We start from the raw sequence: 19,304 nt of genomic DNA on the forward strand, positions 1-19,304 counted from the left end.
AAACTGGCATCGTAGCGGGTCCTATAAATCTGGTGACTGAGCAGGCCAAGAAACTGTAGCAATTGGTGGAGACATTCCTGGGAAGCCCTGCCATGACACTAACATTTCTGTCTGTTACTTATTTTTTATTTATTTCTCAATGAGTGTATTTTACAAAGGAGGTTCTACTGATTTTGTTACAGAGGAACTATCATTTCAGCAAATAAACCTTCTTCAATATCTCAAAGGTATTCGATTTCACTTTCTGTATCAATTCCTCGCAGATCTCATGATTTCCGCTTGTGGTCACTTAATAGGAACTGTCATCCTTTTCTTTGAGATAAAAACCTGCCCTAGTGGCGACACAGGGGCATGGCTCCTATGTTATCTGAACTGTAATCAGTCTTGAATATGACAGAACAGATTGTGACTTCTGAAAGTGGACTTTGTAGGTTTCTACCTCATGTAAGCAGGTATCTGGAAAGAAGTGAGGACCTGCCACCGAGAGTATATTGGAAAATTGAATAACTCATCATACAGTTGATAAGCTTTGTTTGCTTAAACTGTACTACTGCTTCAAAAAGTTTGCATTTGGATAGTAACTTACAAATGGCATGCCATACCATACTCTTAAAGGCGTTGTCCGAGTGTTTAATACTGATGACCTATCTTCAGATTAGGGGGCCTGCTGGGCTAAGGCCTAACTCAGCTGACAACGCCACTTCACGGACTGTCCAATTTGGACTTGCTGGTAGTGCTGCTTAATTTTGGATATTATTATCCAGTATCAGATTGGTGGGGTCTGCTTCATGTGGCCTCCGCTGGTCAGCTCTTTGAGTAGGGTGCGGTGCTCCAGTGAGCGCTGCAGCTTCTTCCTAGGCCAGTGAAATCACGTTCATCGGTCAGGTGGGCTAGGTGAAAAGCGCTGCAATACCAAGCACAGCTTCTATCCAATCAACAACGCTGTGCTTAGTAAACTGCGAGGAGGCCTCCGCTTACCAAGCTGATCAGCGAGGGTGACTATTGTAGGACCCTTAATCAGATACTGATACCTATGTATTAAACACTCGGAAAACCCCTTTAATCTAAATAAATAGTAATCCAAAGAGGGGAGGGACTTCAATTCCAAGTTCAGAGGATAGCTGTGAACTTCCATGTGTCCATAATTAGCTCAATGTGATGCCATCTTTCCCTTTGCTACTAATCCGAATTGTTACATAAAGCACCAGAATGTGACTTTGAGGTAACGGGTCCTTTTACACAGGTTAATGATCAGAAGTGAATATTCATCTGTACATTTGTTCACCTGGTCAATACAGCAATCACCCGACAACCAATATAAAAAGGGATGTACTGCAAACAAATGAAGGCTTTATATGGGGATGAATAATCATGTTAACGATCGTTTGTCCCCATACTAATGATAATTCTAGATGTAAACTGCACTTCTCGAGCACTGATTGGGACTTATTAATGGCCTGTCTATTTGCTGGGGAAAGTAACCGGAGGGAGGGAAGAAGAAGCAACATGACTACTTATGGAACAGCAGAGCATAGGTTTGCGGGCCTAAATGAATAAGTACCACAATTCTCTCTCCGGTTCATTATATATTATCCTTGCTGTGATTCAACCCTTTGTTCTTTTGATCCAGTGTAGAAAGCTGTACAGCTGAATAAATCAGATTTGTGTTCCTTATTACAGGAGAGCCTGGCAAATCTTGGAATTGCTACAAAAGATGAAATTCATAACTGGTTCACGGGTGAGAATCTCGGACTATCGGGGTATGCCTCACTGATTAAATTGTACTTTTTATATCTTCCAAATGTACTATGTGCCGTATATCCTTGTTTTATTTTATCCCTCAGTTGTAAAATGGGAAATGTACGCCATTAATTCACACCATTAAGTACCTTTTTGTTTTATAACGCGTTGATGCTCAGTGTTAAATTTCTTGACTCCGACTCTCCATGGATGTTGCTCCTAATATTATTTTTTTTGTGCTTTAAGCAAATAATCTTTAAGGTACTCTATGCCACTCTTTATGGCAACGAAAGTAGACATTGCCTTCCTGTTGATATCCTCCCACTAGTATAAATGAATGAATCACTGGTCATACTAAAATGGTCAGTATTCAATGTGTTTATATCTGTGCAAAAAATCTAATTCAAAGATACAGTACAAATTAAAAAATAGTCTCATTGCAATATGCGACCAAAACTATACAAATGTGTACATTTACTCTCTTTTAGAGGGCTAGTGTACTGTCCTACATGCTAACTTTCAGCACAATCTTCTGATATTCCTTTCATGGCTGCGTGAGTTTTATGCTTTGGAGTCCAGGGCAAAAATATATTTTAAAATTTGTTGAAATGATTATTTCATTTACATTATTTATTTCATTGATTTTTCTTTATATATATATATATATATATATATATATATATATATATATATATATATATATATATATATATATATATATATATAGAACAAAGAAGTAGGACTGCACTCCAAGATAGTGATAAAATCAGCAAGTGGTTTATTCACCCATAATATGGCAAGTCTTGCGACGTTTCGGCTCACAAGAGCCGAAACGTCGCAAGACTTGCCATATTATGGGTGAATAAACCACTTGCTGATTTTATCACTATCTTGGAGTGCAGTCCTACTTCTTTGTTCTCTATACCATTGGGGATTGCCGTTACCCTACGTTGGACCTTGCACCCACATGCTGGCTGGTGCTCCCACTGGACTTTTTCTTCTATATATATATATATATATATATATATAAAATTAAAAAATTTCCGTAGAATGCTTACAGGTTATTAGTGTCCAGGTTGGGATTGAGGATTTTTTTTTTTTTTTTTTTTTTTTTTTTTTTAGGGTTTCCTTTTGCACATTATATTCTAAGGTCAGTCAGTAATATTTACACCCTAAATTATTGCTCAGATTCGGTGCTAAGTAGGTGTGTGGTTTCTAACCCCTTAGTGTAAAATTACATACATGTATTTCACAGTGACCGCACAGAGGTTTCCGTGATTGACAGCCAGACTTCTTCTGTAATGGGCAGGATCTGAGATGCCGCTGATCCCGGCCGTACATCCCCTTAGATGCCGCAGTTGATGGTGACCGTGGCATCTGGGGTGTCTGAGAGAGGGATGAGGCTCCCGACATACAGCTACATCAACCAAAAAATTGTTATTTTTATTGGACTGCAAAGGCCCAAAATAGTTCACATCCTCGAGGTTAAGGTGTAACCTCACTATAATGCTAAGAACAAAGCATCCATTTTATTTAGCAGCTTTTTACGCTGCCTCTGCCCTGGGTAATAAATATCTGTAGACAGATTATTATTTTTCGGACCCCGCAAGGACAAATGAGGCCAGGGTAGAACAGCAATTTTGGTTGCTAGGGATAATTTTTTGTAAAAGCCCTCTAGAGATTGTTTCAATCAGTGTAATCTCTTCGTGCTTTTGTATACAGATCACTGTTTGCTATTAGCATGGCCTTTTCCCCTCTGCTATGCAGTAGATGATCTCCATTATGTCATCAACAACCCCGAACAGTTTGCTCGGCAAGTGTTTGAATGTTAAAGCATCAGCTTTTGCACTATGCCACATTCAGTAAGTGATCTGCGTTCAGGGTGAATCACAATACCAGTGGGGGTCTTTAAAAAATTGTCACCATTAAACTGACTAGCTTCTACATAGTGGGAGTCATCTGTGCCCCAAACAGGAGATTCCTCCTATAAGGATGGGAACAAAAGTCAGTCCCTGTGGGGTTCCATCATGAGCAGTTCATTCAGTCCCTTGCAATTGGTTGCTTCATGCATGTACAGGAAAAGTTATTAGGAAATCTGCTGTATTTTGGTAGAAGGGATTTGCATATAGTTTTGGCACTCCTTAATAGTTTAGCAGCATGAACAGGTTGACGTAAAATGCCTCCTGTGCAAACTTGCCTTTCGGAAAACATGAATCTCATTGAAAGCTAAAGTGTGTTTGGTGAGGTTGGCACCTCTAGGCCCTGAATCACATTTGCAGCTTTGGTAATATTTAATATTTTTATTTTTTGCTGCAAGGTCAGTTATACCAATTTGAATTTCCAAACCATCTACCGTCAGGTGCATTTCAAAGAAAGTCTTTTGGGAGAAACGCTAAGATGACAGTGTAGCGCCAGCTGGCAGAAATGTAGGTTCGCCTCATAGTCTGTGTCGCCTTTTTATTCTGAATTGTTCTGTAAATATTTATAAAAATATCCAGTGTTACAATGTTACATTTATGAAGTTAAGTAAATATGAACAAAACATCACATGGACCTGCCTGTAGTCATGGTAACCAGAATGAAAATATCTGTAAAAGTAATGGACTCTTTATAGAACTAGTGACATTTCTTATATTAGAATGAAAAAAATCTTTACTTAATAAAAGAAGAAATGTCTCTTGGATGGATGTTTGTCTTGAACGCCTAGTGACACTGGCAGTCCTTTTACACAGGCTGACGGTCATCCGGACGAATGCTCATTCCTGAGCATGACCCTGTATAAAACATACCAGTGATCAGCCTCGTTTCTCGTTGATTGCATCTTTTATGTGGGCAGAAACATCAAAGTTTGTCAGTAGCACATCGCCAATAGACAATGTAATTCTAGGACTGGAGGGGACTGAACGAACAATTGTAAGAATGATCGTTTGTTAAAAACCCCCTCCTGAAAATTGCCAAGTGAAAATGCAACACGCTACTGGGAGCGACATCAGCCAGTGGGTCCCTTTTAAGATGTTATCAGTGCTTAAAATTTTTTGTCGTGACGCCAGTTGCATTTCAGCAACAAGGGACTAGGTCGCCCTAAGTAGTTAGCACTGGTGGTACCCAGGTGTAGGAATTCTAGAGTGGTGTAAGGATTTCCTATAGTTTCACTTTTTGGTGCAGCTTTTGCACTTGTCACGGTGCTCCTACCTGGATATCCGGAACCTCGGGCGCGGTCGTCCGCAGCGGTGCAACTGAAAAGGTTAGGTGGTGAAGGATGAGGGTGAAACAACTTGAGTCCAGACCTTTATTGTAATTGAACACCGCTTTACTTGAATAAACTTTCCTCAAGGAACAATCTTCCAAACTCTATCTTGGTCATCAGCAGGTTGTGGCTTAAATTTTGGCTGGCAAACACAATCGGCTCTGCTATGTTAGCTGGGTCAAATATAAACTTTCTCTCCTCTGCTGGACTTAGATTTCTGTAGTCTGACTTTATCTTTATCTTGATCTGTATCTTTTATGTTTATCTTTACCCAAGGAATCTTTCCTCCTGGCTCTCAAGCTCTTTACTTCTCTCTCTCTCTTTGGCCGAGTAGAGCAGGCAGTACTCTGCTGGCTAGCACACAGCCATCCCCTTACAGGGGGTAAGCTGGACACAACCACTCCCCAAGATGGCGTAGAGTAGATGGACTTCTGCAGGCTTGTCCAGGAGGGACAAGGGCCTGCTGCTTCCCCTTACAGGGGGTAATCTACTCTGCCCTTCACTAACATTGAACTCATCCCTCTCTAGAGAGGGCTCGAATGGACTAGAAGGTTCCACTCCAGGGAAACTAGCTCTGCCAATACTGCCACCATCTGCTGGTGAACCAGGTACATTACACTTTAACAGTCATTTGCAAGCAAATAAACATACACATTTTGCAGGACATGGCAATAAGTATGCAGGATGACACAGGGTACACCATAAGATAGTGATGGGGTGAAAATAGTCGTAATGCCCCCTTGCGGGGCGTTACAAAAACGAAGGATAAAAACCAGGCTTCCTCTATCGTGTTCATCTGCCCATGTAAATTTATCTTTAGGTTACTTTCACATAGTCAGTATTTGTAAGGCCCCCTTCACCTATGACTGGTGATCCGGCTCAGTTACCATCTGGCGTGAAGCTGAAACTGCCGGAGCGGAACTGAGCAGAACCTCTTTCTATGGGATCATGCACATACATCCGGTGCATCAGTTGTGGTGCCAGCTGTCAAATAGAGCCAGACAGAAAAATGCTGCATGTTCAGTTTTTCTGTCCAGCACTATCAGTGAATAAACTCCAGGTCTGTGAAGTGAGTCTGACATGCAGAATACATATATCATTTGTGTCCGGCTCCTGGCCGAAAATAGCTGACCAGACTCAACTAATATATGTGGAGCTTGTGTCAAGACCAGGAGTAGAACCTACAGAAGCAAAAGTATCATGGATTGTGCCTCTTCTGTATTTTGGACCCACTACTGGTACAAATACTTTTTCTGTTGTTTCCACTCCTTTTTTTGGGCTTGCAAAACACTGACCAAATGCTGACCATATTAAAGTGGCATAAGTCTACTAGAACGTCTTGCTACAGACTTAAAGTTCCACGCTGTGAGTTCAACTCTGGGGCTGCTTTAATAAGGTCCAAAAGGCAAACAGGTTTGCCTGCTGATACATGAGACTTAAGGGTTAGTTCACACAACAGTTAAAAAAAAAAATACCTTTGTTTTCAGAACCATTTTAGTTTATGGGTCTATTCACATGGCTGTTTTTATTAACGTCCATCAAAAAATAGGAAATGTCCTATTTTGTCCGTTCTTTTCACGATTGACTGCCCCAAAACAATGCAAGGGGACCTTTTTCCTTTTTAGTGTCCGTTTTTCAGAAAACGACTGTTAAAAATGGACCATTTTGCAGTTTTAAGATTTTTTTCTTTTTTTTCTTCACGGTTGTGTGAATGTAGCCTTAGAGAGGTTGATATACAGGCGACAGTAACTAGAACCATAGAAAGCAGCGTAAAAGCTAATAGTCTTCACATCATACATGGCCAACTTCCACCTCTCCACGAAGATCGAGAGGGACACAGTACTCAGCAGAATGCAGCAGGTAAACTCCTGGTGTATCGTCTTCTTTTCTCACCACAGTAATGTATGGGATTTTTGAGAGGCAAATGAGCGGCGTGCTGCCTTCCATAGGAATATGCAATTTGGATTTATTATTTATTCATGCAGATTGAAAACCTGTGTACAACCCATGTGCATGCATTGCTCAATAATGTAAAGTGCCCCCAAATGAATAATGGAAGTGTGAACTAAGCCTCTTCCTTCTCCCACCTGGTATCTGTTCCTTCGTTTGCTAAATAAGTAAAATAGAAAAGTTGCTGAAGCTAGATTTATGATGAAACTGTGGAAACAATAACCATGGGAAGCCATACAGTAAAGCCGAGTAAGGCTACTTTCACACTAGCGTTTTTAATTCCACTATTGAGATCTGTCAGTAGTGGAAGAAAACACTTCAGTTTTGTCCCCATTCATTGTCAATGGGGACAAAACTGAACGAAACTGAATGCACCAAAATGCATTCCGTTCCGTTTGGTTGCATCCCCATCGCAGGCAGAATAACGCTGCAAGCAGAGTTTTTCTGTCCGCTATGTGGTGTAGAGCAAGACGGATCCATCATGACACACAATGTAAGTCAATGGGAAAGGATCTGTTTTCTGTTGTGTCAGAGAAAACGGATCTGTCCCCATTGACTTACAATGGAGTTCATAACGGATCCGTTATGGCTATATAAGACATAATAGAACCGGATCTGTTCATGACGGATGCATGCGGTTGTATTATTTTAATGGAAGCGTTTTTGCAGATCCATGCCGGATCCGCAAAAAACTGTAGTGTGAAAGTAGCCTTACAGCATGTCGGAGCTGTACTTCCTCCAGAAACTAGAACAGCCAGGAACGTCTTTAACAAAACTTCAGAGCTCATTGGGGGACATTTATCATGAGAGGATATTAAAGGGGTTTTCGGGGAACCAAGAAGATGAAAATATTTAAATATTACTTCCTTATAAATATATTCACAAATATCTTTCATTATTTATAATGGATCGCTTGGTCTATGGAGCAATCATCAGGAGAAATAAAATGTCAGCCGTCCTATTAGCACACACAAAACCTGTCCTAATCACACAGCAGGACAAGTTACTTCACAACACTGAGCTAAAGAGCTGCTTTGTCCTCTTCTCTGTTCTGATCATCAGGGATTATGATCATGAATACAGCTGATAAATCTTCGGCTTAATCAGTGTAGGAATGGAGTTCATGAGAAGACATGAAGTACAGAGAGGACGGACAGGACAGGTAATGTGGGGCTATGGTAATGGAGCCTGCATACAAATGCTGCTGCTCATTACACCATCCCCACCTCCTCTCTGTACTTCATGTCTCCTCATGAACTCCATTCCTACAGAGATTCAGCTGAATATGTTATCAGTTATATTGAGGATGATAATCCTTGACAAGTAGGAGAGGAGGATGAGGCAGCTCATTAGCTTAGTATCCTGAAGTAACTTGTCCTGCTGTGTAATTAGGACAGGTTTTGTGTGTAATAGGATGGTGGCCATTTTGTTTCTCCTAATGATTGCTCCCTAGACAAAACGAGCCATTATATTTAATGAAAGGTGTTTAAGAATATATTTATAATAAGATCATATTTAAGTATTTTCATTTTCTTAAGTCCCGGAGAACCCCTTTAAGTTTTGCAGGCGCCTGCGTTTGCGCCAAATAGTGCATGATGTTTGACAGTGTTACTGCATCTTAACAAGGTTTTCCCGTTTGAATCAACATAGTTTTAAAATGATCATTTATGAAGGTAGATGTGATTTTATGTTGTATGGGGAATGTCTAACTAGACAGGTGGGAGGAGCTACAAATGAGCTGGGTGGGAGGAGCTATAGACTAGCTGGGTGTTAGGGGCAGTTATAGGGGAGCATCTATGTAAGTAACTGGGTGGAAGGAGCTATAAACTAGCTGAACATTGATAGCGGAGAGTGTCTATGCAACTAGCTGGGTGGGAGGAGCTATAGACTAGTTTGGTGTTAGGGGCGGAGCTGGAGCTTTGGCAGAGAAAGAAGTGCATCATGGGTTTGGTTGGATACAGCAACAGGAAGTTATATATACAGGATGGAAACAAACCAGAGTGATTGGTTTATATGGTGAAAAACATGTCAGGAGAGCCTAAATTGAAAAACAAAAAAAGTGTGGGGAAGATGTACATGAGGTAAGCAACTACATGAGTATATCTGGTAAAAACTCTAGTAATCGCTGGAGACCACTTTAAGGCCTCCTTCACATGAGCGATACGGAATCTGCTACAGGGTCTGTTCAGGAAAAAACTGCTGGTTTTGCAAGCAAGTTGAATCAGTTTTGTCTGCCATTGCATTCAGTGTTTCAGTTTTTTCCATCGGGATTAAATCCATTTTTTACACGCGTGAAAACCATCAGTGAGGAATAGACTGAATCCGGGTGCCATGCATGTGCTGTTAGTTTTTTTTTTTTGACTGACCTGTTGAGTTGAATGCATCAGTCATGCGTGAAAAACAGAAGATGCAACATGCTGTGATTTTTTTTATTTTTTTTTTCCCTGAACGGTCAGATGGTCAGTGAAAAACAATGCTCATGTGCATATACGCATTGAAATAAATGGGTCAGGGTTCAGTCCGGATACTGTTGGTTCACAAGACAGAATGTGGGAGATATATCTAGACTGGCAGATCCAGTCTTGGTCTCCCCGCTCTGGCGTGAGATATGCCCAATTTGTTGTGAGGCTTCTGCCTCAGGCGCATCTCTGCCCTGCTATGCGCCAAAAACTGAAGTTTACGCCAGCTACAGGCTTTAACATCCGCCACTTTCTAGTGAAAGTTATAGTAAATGCGAGGCGCTGTGCGAAGCAAAGCCCCCTTCAGCTGATCCATTTTCCATTTTTCTCGGCACTTCTGAAAAGTGCAGAGTAGCTCAAAAAGTCACAAATTATGGGGCACACATGCCATGCGCCATAATGTGCGTTTTTTTTTTTTTTTTACGCCACGGTTGTGGCATATAGGCCTTGATAAATGTCCCTCAATGTACCTGGACAGAAAACTCACTTGTGTGAATTTAGCCTAAGTGTAACAAATCTGCTTTCAGATGTTGCTTTACTTTCTATGCCACCCCTTTACTATGAAAGACTGAGAACATTTCTGCAACTGTTAAAAACGTCATCTAATATATAAAGCTGAGTGTATGTATGTGTGTGTGTGGTATGTATGTCCGCTAAAGGAATCCGCACCCTTGCATTTACAATTACGGCGCAATTTGGTGCACAGGTACATCATTTGGCGCACAGGTACATCATTAAATGAAATAGATGAAATATACCTGTGCGAAGCAGTCCTTCAGCTAGTAGTTGATAAATCTGGCTTAAAGGGCCTGTCTGACTTCACACATTGGTGGCATATCGCTAGGACAGCCTCCTCGGCTAGAAATGAATGGAGGGCGGCCGTGCTTGTGCGGTGCCCTCTCCTTCACTGTGGGCGCTCCTTTCTAGAGATATGTGCTGGTCCCAGAAGTGGGACCCACACCTATCTGACATTTGTGTAAAAATGCTAAATTGAAGTCAGTAACAGAAGAAATCGGCAGGAGGGATAGGGAGAGTGCACCCCTAGCCAAACAGCACAGAAAGGGCCAGAATATATAATATGCAGCTTCTACATGAGGTGGCATATTCAGTTGACAAAATAAAGTGTAATCACAGAGTACCTTCACCAGTGTAAAACGTAACCTTTTACTGATGATCATTAAAAATTACCCAATTTGTGCCCAATTTGTTCCCCAATTTACAATGAGACTGGGCAGGACAAGGAAAGGAAAATTGACTCACCTTCACACTTGCCCTATCAAGCTATAGGCCCTGCCTAGCAAAACGGAATAGCCGCCCCGATAGGGGCGTTCCCATGTCAGGAACCTCCTGATAGGCCCTATATGTCCCTGACAACAAGGGATAGATACCGCCACCAGAGAAGAGACCTAATATGATTACAGTGCAAATGTCATAAGTCAATGCATGTATCAGAAACTAATAAAGTTACAACAAAAATAATCGCACATAATACGTATATGCTCCAAAATAAACCAGTAGCGTCCAGGTTTTGATCACCAGTGGGGGGAAAAAAGGAGCACATATAATATGTCCCAGGAATGCAAACTTTGTTCCAACGCGTTTCTCTGAACCGTTCTCTGGGGTCAGTTCATCAGGGGACCACATATAACAAAAACAACAAAGATGCCGACAGACCACGGTGTGTGTTGAGGGAGCGAGCTCCCCATCGGGTCCCAAGTACACATTAGGTATCACCGCGTCAGTAACAACCTGCTCTATAAAAGTATCACATGATCCACCCAATCAGGTGATATAGCCAATTTTTTTCACCTTCCATCACAATAAGTGTAATACCAAGTGATCAAAAAGTCATATGTCTCCCAAAATGGTACCAATCAAACCGTCATCTCATCCCGCAAAAAGACACCCTACCTAAGACAATCACTATTTTATTCTTTTCAAAAATGCTTTTACTGTGTAAAACTTAACAAAAATAATAATAGACACATTGGGTATCGCCGTATTTGTAAGAACCTGCTCTAAAAAAAAATCATGAGATGCCCCCACAGGTGAATGCTGTAAAAAAAAAAAAAAAAACTGTACCAAAACAGCCATTTTCTGGTCACCTTGCTTCACAAAAATTGTAATACCAAGCGATCATAAAGTTGTATATACCCCAAAATGGTACCAATGAAAACGTCACCTCGTCCTGCAAAAAATTAGCCCCTACTAAGACAATTGACGAAAGAATAAAAACCAGTGGCACCCGTAAACCAATCCATCAAAATCTGCACTGCAAAAACGGCGCTCCTTCCTTTCTGAGTCCTGCCATGTGATTCCCCCAGCAGTTTACCATCACATATGGGGTGCTGCCATATTCACGAGAAAGTGGGTAACAAATTATGGGGTGCTTTTTCTCCTGTTACCCCTTGTGAAAATAACAAATTTGGGGCCAATGCAACATTTTGTTGGAAGAAATTAAACTGTTCATGTTCACAGCCAAGTGTTTCTAAATTCCGTAAAACGCTTATGGGGTCAAAGTGCTTAGTACACCCCTTAATAAATTCTTTGTGGGGTGTAGTTTCCACAATGGGGTCACTTTTTGAGGGTTTCCACTGTAGGGGTACATCAGGGTCTCTTCAAATACAAAATGGTGCCCAAAAACCATTCTAGCAAAATCTGCCTCCAAAATCCATATGGTGCTCCTTTCCTTCTGACTACTGCCACGTGCCCATAGAGCAGTTTACCACCACTTATGGGCTATGTCTGTAAACTGCAAAATCAGAGTAATGCATATTGAGGTTTAGTTTGCTGTTAATCCTTGCTATGTTGCAAGAAAAAATTGATTAACATGAAAAATCTGCATCAATAATTTCATTTTGAAATTCCGCCTACGTTTTCCTTTATTCTTGTGGAACACTTAAAGGGTTAACAAAGTTTGTAACATCAGTTTTGAATAATTTGAGGGGTGTGGTTTCTAAAATGGGGTCATTTATCGGTGGTTTCCATTATGTAAACCCCTCAAAATCACTTTATAACTGAATTGGTGCTTAAAAAAAATGGCTTTGGAAACTTTCTTGAAAATTAGAAAAATTGCTTCTAAATTTCTAAGCTTTCTAATGTCCTAAAAAAAAAAAATATGACATTTACAAAATGATGCCAACATGGAGTATACATTTGGGGAATGATGACTGCTAACTATTTTATGAGGCATTACTATCTGTCTTAAACGTAGAGAAATTCTCATTTTAAAAATTGTGATATTTATTTTTTTCAAAATCTTTGGTAAATTTGGGATTTTTTTCATAAATAAAGGTGAAATATATCGACTCAAATTTACAACTGTCATCAAGTACAATGTATAACCAAAGGGTCGGCACTGGCGGTTTGGCGGTGCACGTGTCAGCGGGCAGGAATCCCAAAAGACAATGTGTGAAGGAGAGACCGGTACTCGCACTGTTGATATATTAGATGCAAATGTATTCTGTCACATATTACAGCATAGTGATGCGTTTCAGCACACAAGTGCTTTCATCAGACTATAGTCTGATGAAGGCACTTGTGTGCTGAAACGCGTCACTATGCTGTAATATGCGACAGAATAAATTTGCATCTAATATATCAACAGTGCGAGTGCCGGTCTCTCCTTCACACATGAAGTACAATGTGTCACAAGAAAATAATCTCAGAATGGTTTGGATAAGTAAAAGCCTCTTCTGCGTTTTTGACCCGCATCTGGTTTTGGCTCACAATAATTGATTGAAATAACTGACCAAATAACTGAACTGCGAACTCAGCCTTATGTGACTTATAGTGCATAGGTTGTCAGATTTTGTTGGATTTGGAACCTGTGCCCATATGATGGCATGCTAGCTTTTATGGTTCATAGGGTGATCTGTTTGTTTTCTGGCACCATTAGTTTTGAGTAGGGTTGGGCAATATCAAAAATTCTCAGACGTTAACGATATTAAGAAATTTATTGCGATAACGATATATATCGCGATAAATACCCGTTTAAAAGAAAAAACACAAGGAGACATTCTGTATGGGGTCAGCCACAAGGTGACGTTATACTGTATGGGGGCCACAAGGAGACGTTATACTGGATGGAGTCAGCCACAAGGAGACGTTATACTGTATGGGGTCAGCCTCAAGGAGACGTTATACTGTATGGGGTCAGCCTCAAGGAGACGTTATACTGTATGGGGTCAGCCTCAAGGAGACGTTATACTGTATGGGGGGACACGAGGAGACGTTATGATAAAGTCTGGCCACAGGCCACCATAAATACAATAATACTTTACGATATACTTTTCCCGCGGCTGCCTTGCTTGTGTGCTCTGATTCTGACATGAGATGTCAGTGGGTGGAGATTTGAATATGGGAGCAAGGAGGAGGGAGAGCCGGGGGCGGCCCGCTGCGGGAAGTAATACGTTTGTAATTTTGTCATCAGAGCACACGAGCGAGGCAGCTGCGGGAAAAGTCTCTCCAGAGACACCCAGTACTCACACAGATTTCGCCACATACAATAGAACCGGCACGGGTGGGTGACGGACAGTGATGTAAGATGGTGGGTGGAGTCTGGAGACTTGAATAAGGGAGGCGGAGCAAGAAGGAGCCAGGAGCGAGTGGAAGTAATGTGTTTGTACTCAGCGCTATGCAAGGTGCAGGGGCGGGCGGACGCAGATTTAGAAGCGGTCAGCGCACATGACCGCTTCGATGACATCACAAAATACCGCGGTAATTAGGAAACAGCGATATCGCCATTTTTTAATACTGCGGTATTTCGTGAACACTGGTACACTGCTCAAAAAAATAAAGGGGACACTTAAACAACACAATGTAACTCCAAGTCAATCACACTTCTGTGAAATCAATCTGTCCACTTAGGAAGCAACACTGAGTGACAATCAATTTTACATGCTGTTGTGCAAATGGGATAGACAACAGGTGGAAATTATAGGCAATTAGCAAGACACCCCCAATAAAGGAGTGGTTCTGCAGGTGGTGACCACAGACCGCTTCTCAGTTCCTATGCTTCCTGGCTGATGTTTTGGTCACTTTTGAATGCTGGTGGTGCTTTCACTCTAGTGGTAGCATGAGACGGAGTCTACAACCCACACAAGTGGCTCAGGTAGTGCAGCTTATCCAGGATGGCACATCAATGCGAGCTGTGGCAAGAAGGTTTGCTGTGTCTGTCAGCGTAGTGTCCAGAGCATGGAGGCGAACCAGGAGACAGGCCAGTACTACAGGAGACGTGGAGGAGGCCGTAGGAGGGCAACAACCCAGCAGCAGGACCGCTACCTCCGCCTTTGTGCAAGGAGGAGCACTGCCAGAGCCCTGCAAAATGACCTCCAGCAGGCCACAAATGTGCATGTGTCTGCTCAAACGGTCAGAAACAGACTCCATGAGGGTGATATGAGCGCCCGACGTCCACAGGTGGGGGTTGAGCTTACAGCCCAACACCGTGCAGGATGTTCGGCATTTGCCAGAGAACACCAAGATTGGCAAATTCGCCACTGGCGCCGTGTGCTCTTCACAGATGAAAGCAGGTTCACACTGAGCACATGTGACAGACGTGACAGAGTCTGGAGACGCCGTGGAAAACGTTCTGCTGCCTGCAACATCCTCCAGCATGACCGGTTTGGCATTGGGTCATTAATGGTGTGGGGTGGCATTTCTTTGGAGGGCCGCACAGCCCTCCATGTGCTCGCCAGAGGTAGCCTGACTGCCATTAGGTACCGAGATGAGATCCTCAGACCCCTTGTGAGACCATATGCTGGTGCGGTTGGCCCTGGGTTCCTCCTAATGCAAGACAATGCTAGACCTCATGTGGCTGGAGTGTGTCAGCAGTTCCTGCAAGGCGAAGGCATTGATGCTATGGACTGGCCCGCCCGTTCCCCCAGACCTGAATCCAATTAAGCACATCTGGGACATCATGTCTCGCTCTATCCACCAACGTCACGTTGCACCACAGACTGTCCAGGAGTTGGCAGATGCTTTAGTCCAGGTCTGGGAGGAGATCCCTCAGAAGACCGTCCGCCACCTCATCAGGAGCATGCACAGGCGTTGTAGGGAGGTCATACAGGCACGTGGAGGCCACACACACTACTGAGCCTCATTTTGACTTGTTTTAAGGACATTACATCAAAGTTGGATCAGCCTGTAGTGTGTTTTTCCACTTTAATTTTGAGTGTGACTCCAAATCCAGATCTCCATGGGTTGAAAATTTTTATTTCCATTTTTTAATTTTTGTGTGATTGTGTTGTCAGCACATTCAACTATGTAAAGAACAAAGTATTTCAGAAGCATTTTTTAATTAATTCAGATCTAGGATGTGTTATTTTTGTGTTCCCTTTATTTTTTTGAGCAGTGTATATCGCCCAACCCTAGTTTGGAGTGATTGGGCTACTTTCATACACTTGCACTAGTTCCTCCGTCTACAAGGCAAGTACCTGTGATACTACTTTCAGGTCAATCCAACATGGAGAAGACCTTTTAGATTGGACCTAGTTGGAACTGAAACAAATCCACTTGTGTGCCAGAATCGATGAAGAGAGAGTATATCTTGGTTACTCTGTAGTGTTAAGCTTCATAGTTTCTGTAACTGGGGCAGGTTGGCATGGGATTTATCTTTCATATGTTACAACATCTGTTTCCTTTATAGAACTCAGCTGGGCTGCTAAGTGAACAACAGTATTTCAGGCTAAACGGAAGTTATACATTGTTTTGCAAATACTTATAATGAAATATTTCTCTTAACCCATTAGTGACGACCATACGCCTTTTTACAGCAGTCACTAACGGGCCTTAGGCTATATCACTGCCTTTTTATGGCTTACATGAACGCTGTGATTGGTGGTGGTGCCAGGAGTCAACCCCGCTGATCTGATATCGAAGACTTATCCTAAAGATATAGATAAAAAGGTATAGGGCACACCTGCATTCAACTACACATGGGAGATTTGTATAGACAATATATTTTATTCAGACCAAAATTGTGTATTGTAACACATAAAAACGTTGTTATACATATAATAGCATGCTATATGAAACTTAATATTGCTTATAAAGTTGATAAAATCAATATATAAAATAAACACTAAGATATAAAATCATATATACGATCCTAGAGGAATAATATCCTAGTAAAAATCTCAAATTGACTGTTCCTTCCTATAGCTCTGTATGTCCGTATTGCATTTATTCATCCAGCGAATCTAATTGCCAAGCTGTTTGTCACAGTCCGTGGTGTTCGGAATTTTAAAGGCAAAGTTCACAGGCTGACTTCAATGTAATCAAATCGGATCTTATAGTATAGTCACTTATATTTCTTTTACTTTAAATCATTGGTGTCTCAGATCCCACTGTCTGCATATACACTAGTTCGGCACTAGTTTTTACTCACAGTTCTGTAGAGTTGTGCCGATTGTGCTGCGATTATCGTGGCGTCCCACGTGTGATGCGCTTGGTTGCAGGCAGTGGTGTAGCTTCCAGGAGGTAGGTTCAGGGATCTTCGGTAATCACTTGCAGGAATGCCGTCTTGGTGATTTTATGTGATGAAGTTCCTGCACAGGTGCTTAATCAAGCGGCAGGTCAGTTTTCACTGCGGCTATCTATTTTTCGATTTTTCCTACCAAATGTTCGATACCGATCCCTCTCCTTATGATCGACTTGAAGCGCTTCAATATCCCGGTTGTATGTTTAATTTCATGGGGTTATCCTTCACCATACGCGTTTCGGAGTTAATTAAGACTCCTTCCTCAGTGGCCACTCTACAGAACTGTGAGTAAAAACTAGTGCCGAACTAGTGTATATGCAGACAGTGGGATCTGAGACACCAATGATTTAAAGTAAAAGAAATATAAGTGACTATACTATAAGATCCGATTTGATTACATTGAAGTCAGCCTGTGAACTTTGCCTTTAAAATTCTGAACACCACGGACTGTGACAAACAGCTTGGCAATTAGATTCGCTGGATGAATAAATGCAATACGGACATACAGAGCTATAGGAAGGAACAGTCAATTTGAGATTTTTACTAGGATATTATTCCTCTAGGATCGTATATATGATTTTATATCTTAGTGTTTATTTTATATATTGATTTTATCAACTTTATAAGCAATATTAAGTTTCATATAGCATGCTATTATATGTTTAATAACGTTTTTATGTGTTACAATACACAATTTTGGTCTGAATAAAATATATTGTCTATACAAATCTCCCATGTGTAGTTGAATGCAGGTGTGCCCTACTACCTTTTTATCTATATACTACTTTTGAAGATTGGGTGTAATCTTCCCTGTAGGTGCACCCATTCCAGTTTTTGTTTAAGAGGTGAGCCTTCTCTATATATTTTTTGGTTTTATTCTAAAGATAGGTCATCAATATTATACCACTAGTGTTTCCCAACCAGTGTGCCTCCAGCTGTTGCAAAACTACAACTCCCAGCATGCCATGCACAGCCAAAGGCTGTCCCGGCATGCTGGGAGTTGTAGTGTTGCAAAAGCTGGAGGCAAATTGGTTGGGAAACACTGCACTACACAACCCCTTTTTTAAGCTTCCACCCTTTCGCTACACTTGCATGGATGTCATTATTAAATGGATAATGAACTTGTCAAGATGCTTTCTGAGTATAGGTAAAATTTACCTGAGATCAATCAATGAGAGGAATAAAATAGTTATATGTACTGTAAGAAAACTGCGTTGTATAAAATGTCTGTATCTGAAAATGTAACACAAATTTCAGTATTCTGGAGAATTTGTACATTTCACTTCAAACTGCAGGCAGTCTGTGTGTCTAAAATTGGAAGCCATACACAAGGACATTGTTTACTGGCCAAATGGGAAATGTCATGGCCCACAAAGATGCTGGGGATGGTTGGGGAACACTCAGCTTGATTAACGGATGGACTTGGGTCTGGTTTTGAATACTTGGCCAGCTCCTTGGTGCAGGCTCCTCTCTTGCTTGCAGTCAGCGGATGGTTAGGCAGTAATGTTCTGACCATTCACATCAGATCCTTTAGTTTTCAGGATGGTAATTTTTATACCCAAGTAATTTTTAGCATTTAACCTTCTACAGTTTGGGTACTGCTGTACTAAGCTTTAGATGTAGTGTGTTGATTAAGAGCTCATTCATTGGCCTTCTAAAATGTGTAATCAAAGCTGGCACCAGTGCGAACAGAGCCATTTACCCTTTTACACATTACATTTTAGAGGCACTCTTTTAGAAACATTACCTGACTAATATTTTCTTGCATAGGACTATGGATCTGCTTGATTGGAACAGTTTAATTGACAGCCGAACCAAGCTCTCCAAACTTCTTTTGGTGCCAAATTTACAGGTATACATTTAATACTTATTACTATTATAATAATTATATTAGGAATATGTTGGGTTTTCTTCTGTTTATATAGATTAGGTGGACTCCTGAATGAAATTAGACAGGAGATAGCAACGCACAGATCTAGTAATGGGTTCTCTTGGGAATTTAGAAAATAAAAATACTTTAATTATAACTTTATTATAAATATATTCCTAAATCCCCTTTCATTTGTTATGTAGGGAGCAATCATTAGGAGAAATAAAATGTCCGCTGTCGTATTAGTACACAAAAAACCTGTCCTAATCACACAGGAGGACAAGTTTTCATTTTGGTCATTAATAAATATTTTCAACTATTATACCCCTCTGCAGCCTTCTGGTTTTCACTGGTTCTGTAGACTGAAGGGTTTTAGTGAAAATCAAAAAGAACAAAATGCTGTTCTGATGGCTTGTTCTGTAGCCCTTATCTCTGATTTCTTGACCACTCATAAACATTTAAGCTAAATTCTTATTAGTTTGATCATAATTCAGCTTAAGCAAGTGTTTAGGAGCTATTAGGAAAGTAGTGCTATAAGCTGCAAATCGAGTCATCAGA

At 41.1% G+C, this 19,304-nt stretch overlaps 1 protein-coding gene across 1 annotated transcript in view; it reads left to right on the forward strand.

Annotated features, from left to right (window-relative positions):
- LOC120988810 (proline dehydrogenase 1, mitochondrial-like) overlaps nt 1-19,304 on the forward strand; it is a 150,886-nt gene that overhangs the window by 86,647 nt on the left and 44,935 nt on the right. Inside the window, exons 7-8 of the mRNA XM_040416533.1 lie at nt 1,681-1,760; nt 18,647-18,728. Coding sequence (XP_040272467.1) covers nt 1,681-1,760; nt 18,647-18,728 — 162 coding nt within the window. The remainder of the gene's footprint in view (nt 1-1,680; nt 1,761-18,646; nt 18,729-19,304) is intronic.

This window comes from Bufo bufo, chromosome 2, assembly GCF_905171765.1.
Source record: "Bufo bufo chromosome 2, aBufBuf1.1, whole genome shotgun sequence".
Classification (NCBI taxonomy): domain Eukaryota; kingdom Metazoa; phylum Chordata; class Amphibia; order Anura; family Bufonidae; genus Bufo; species Bufo bufo.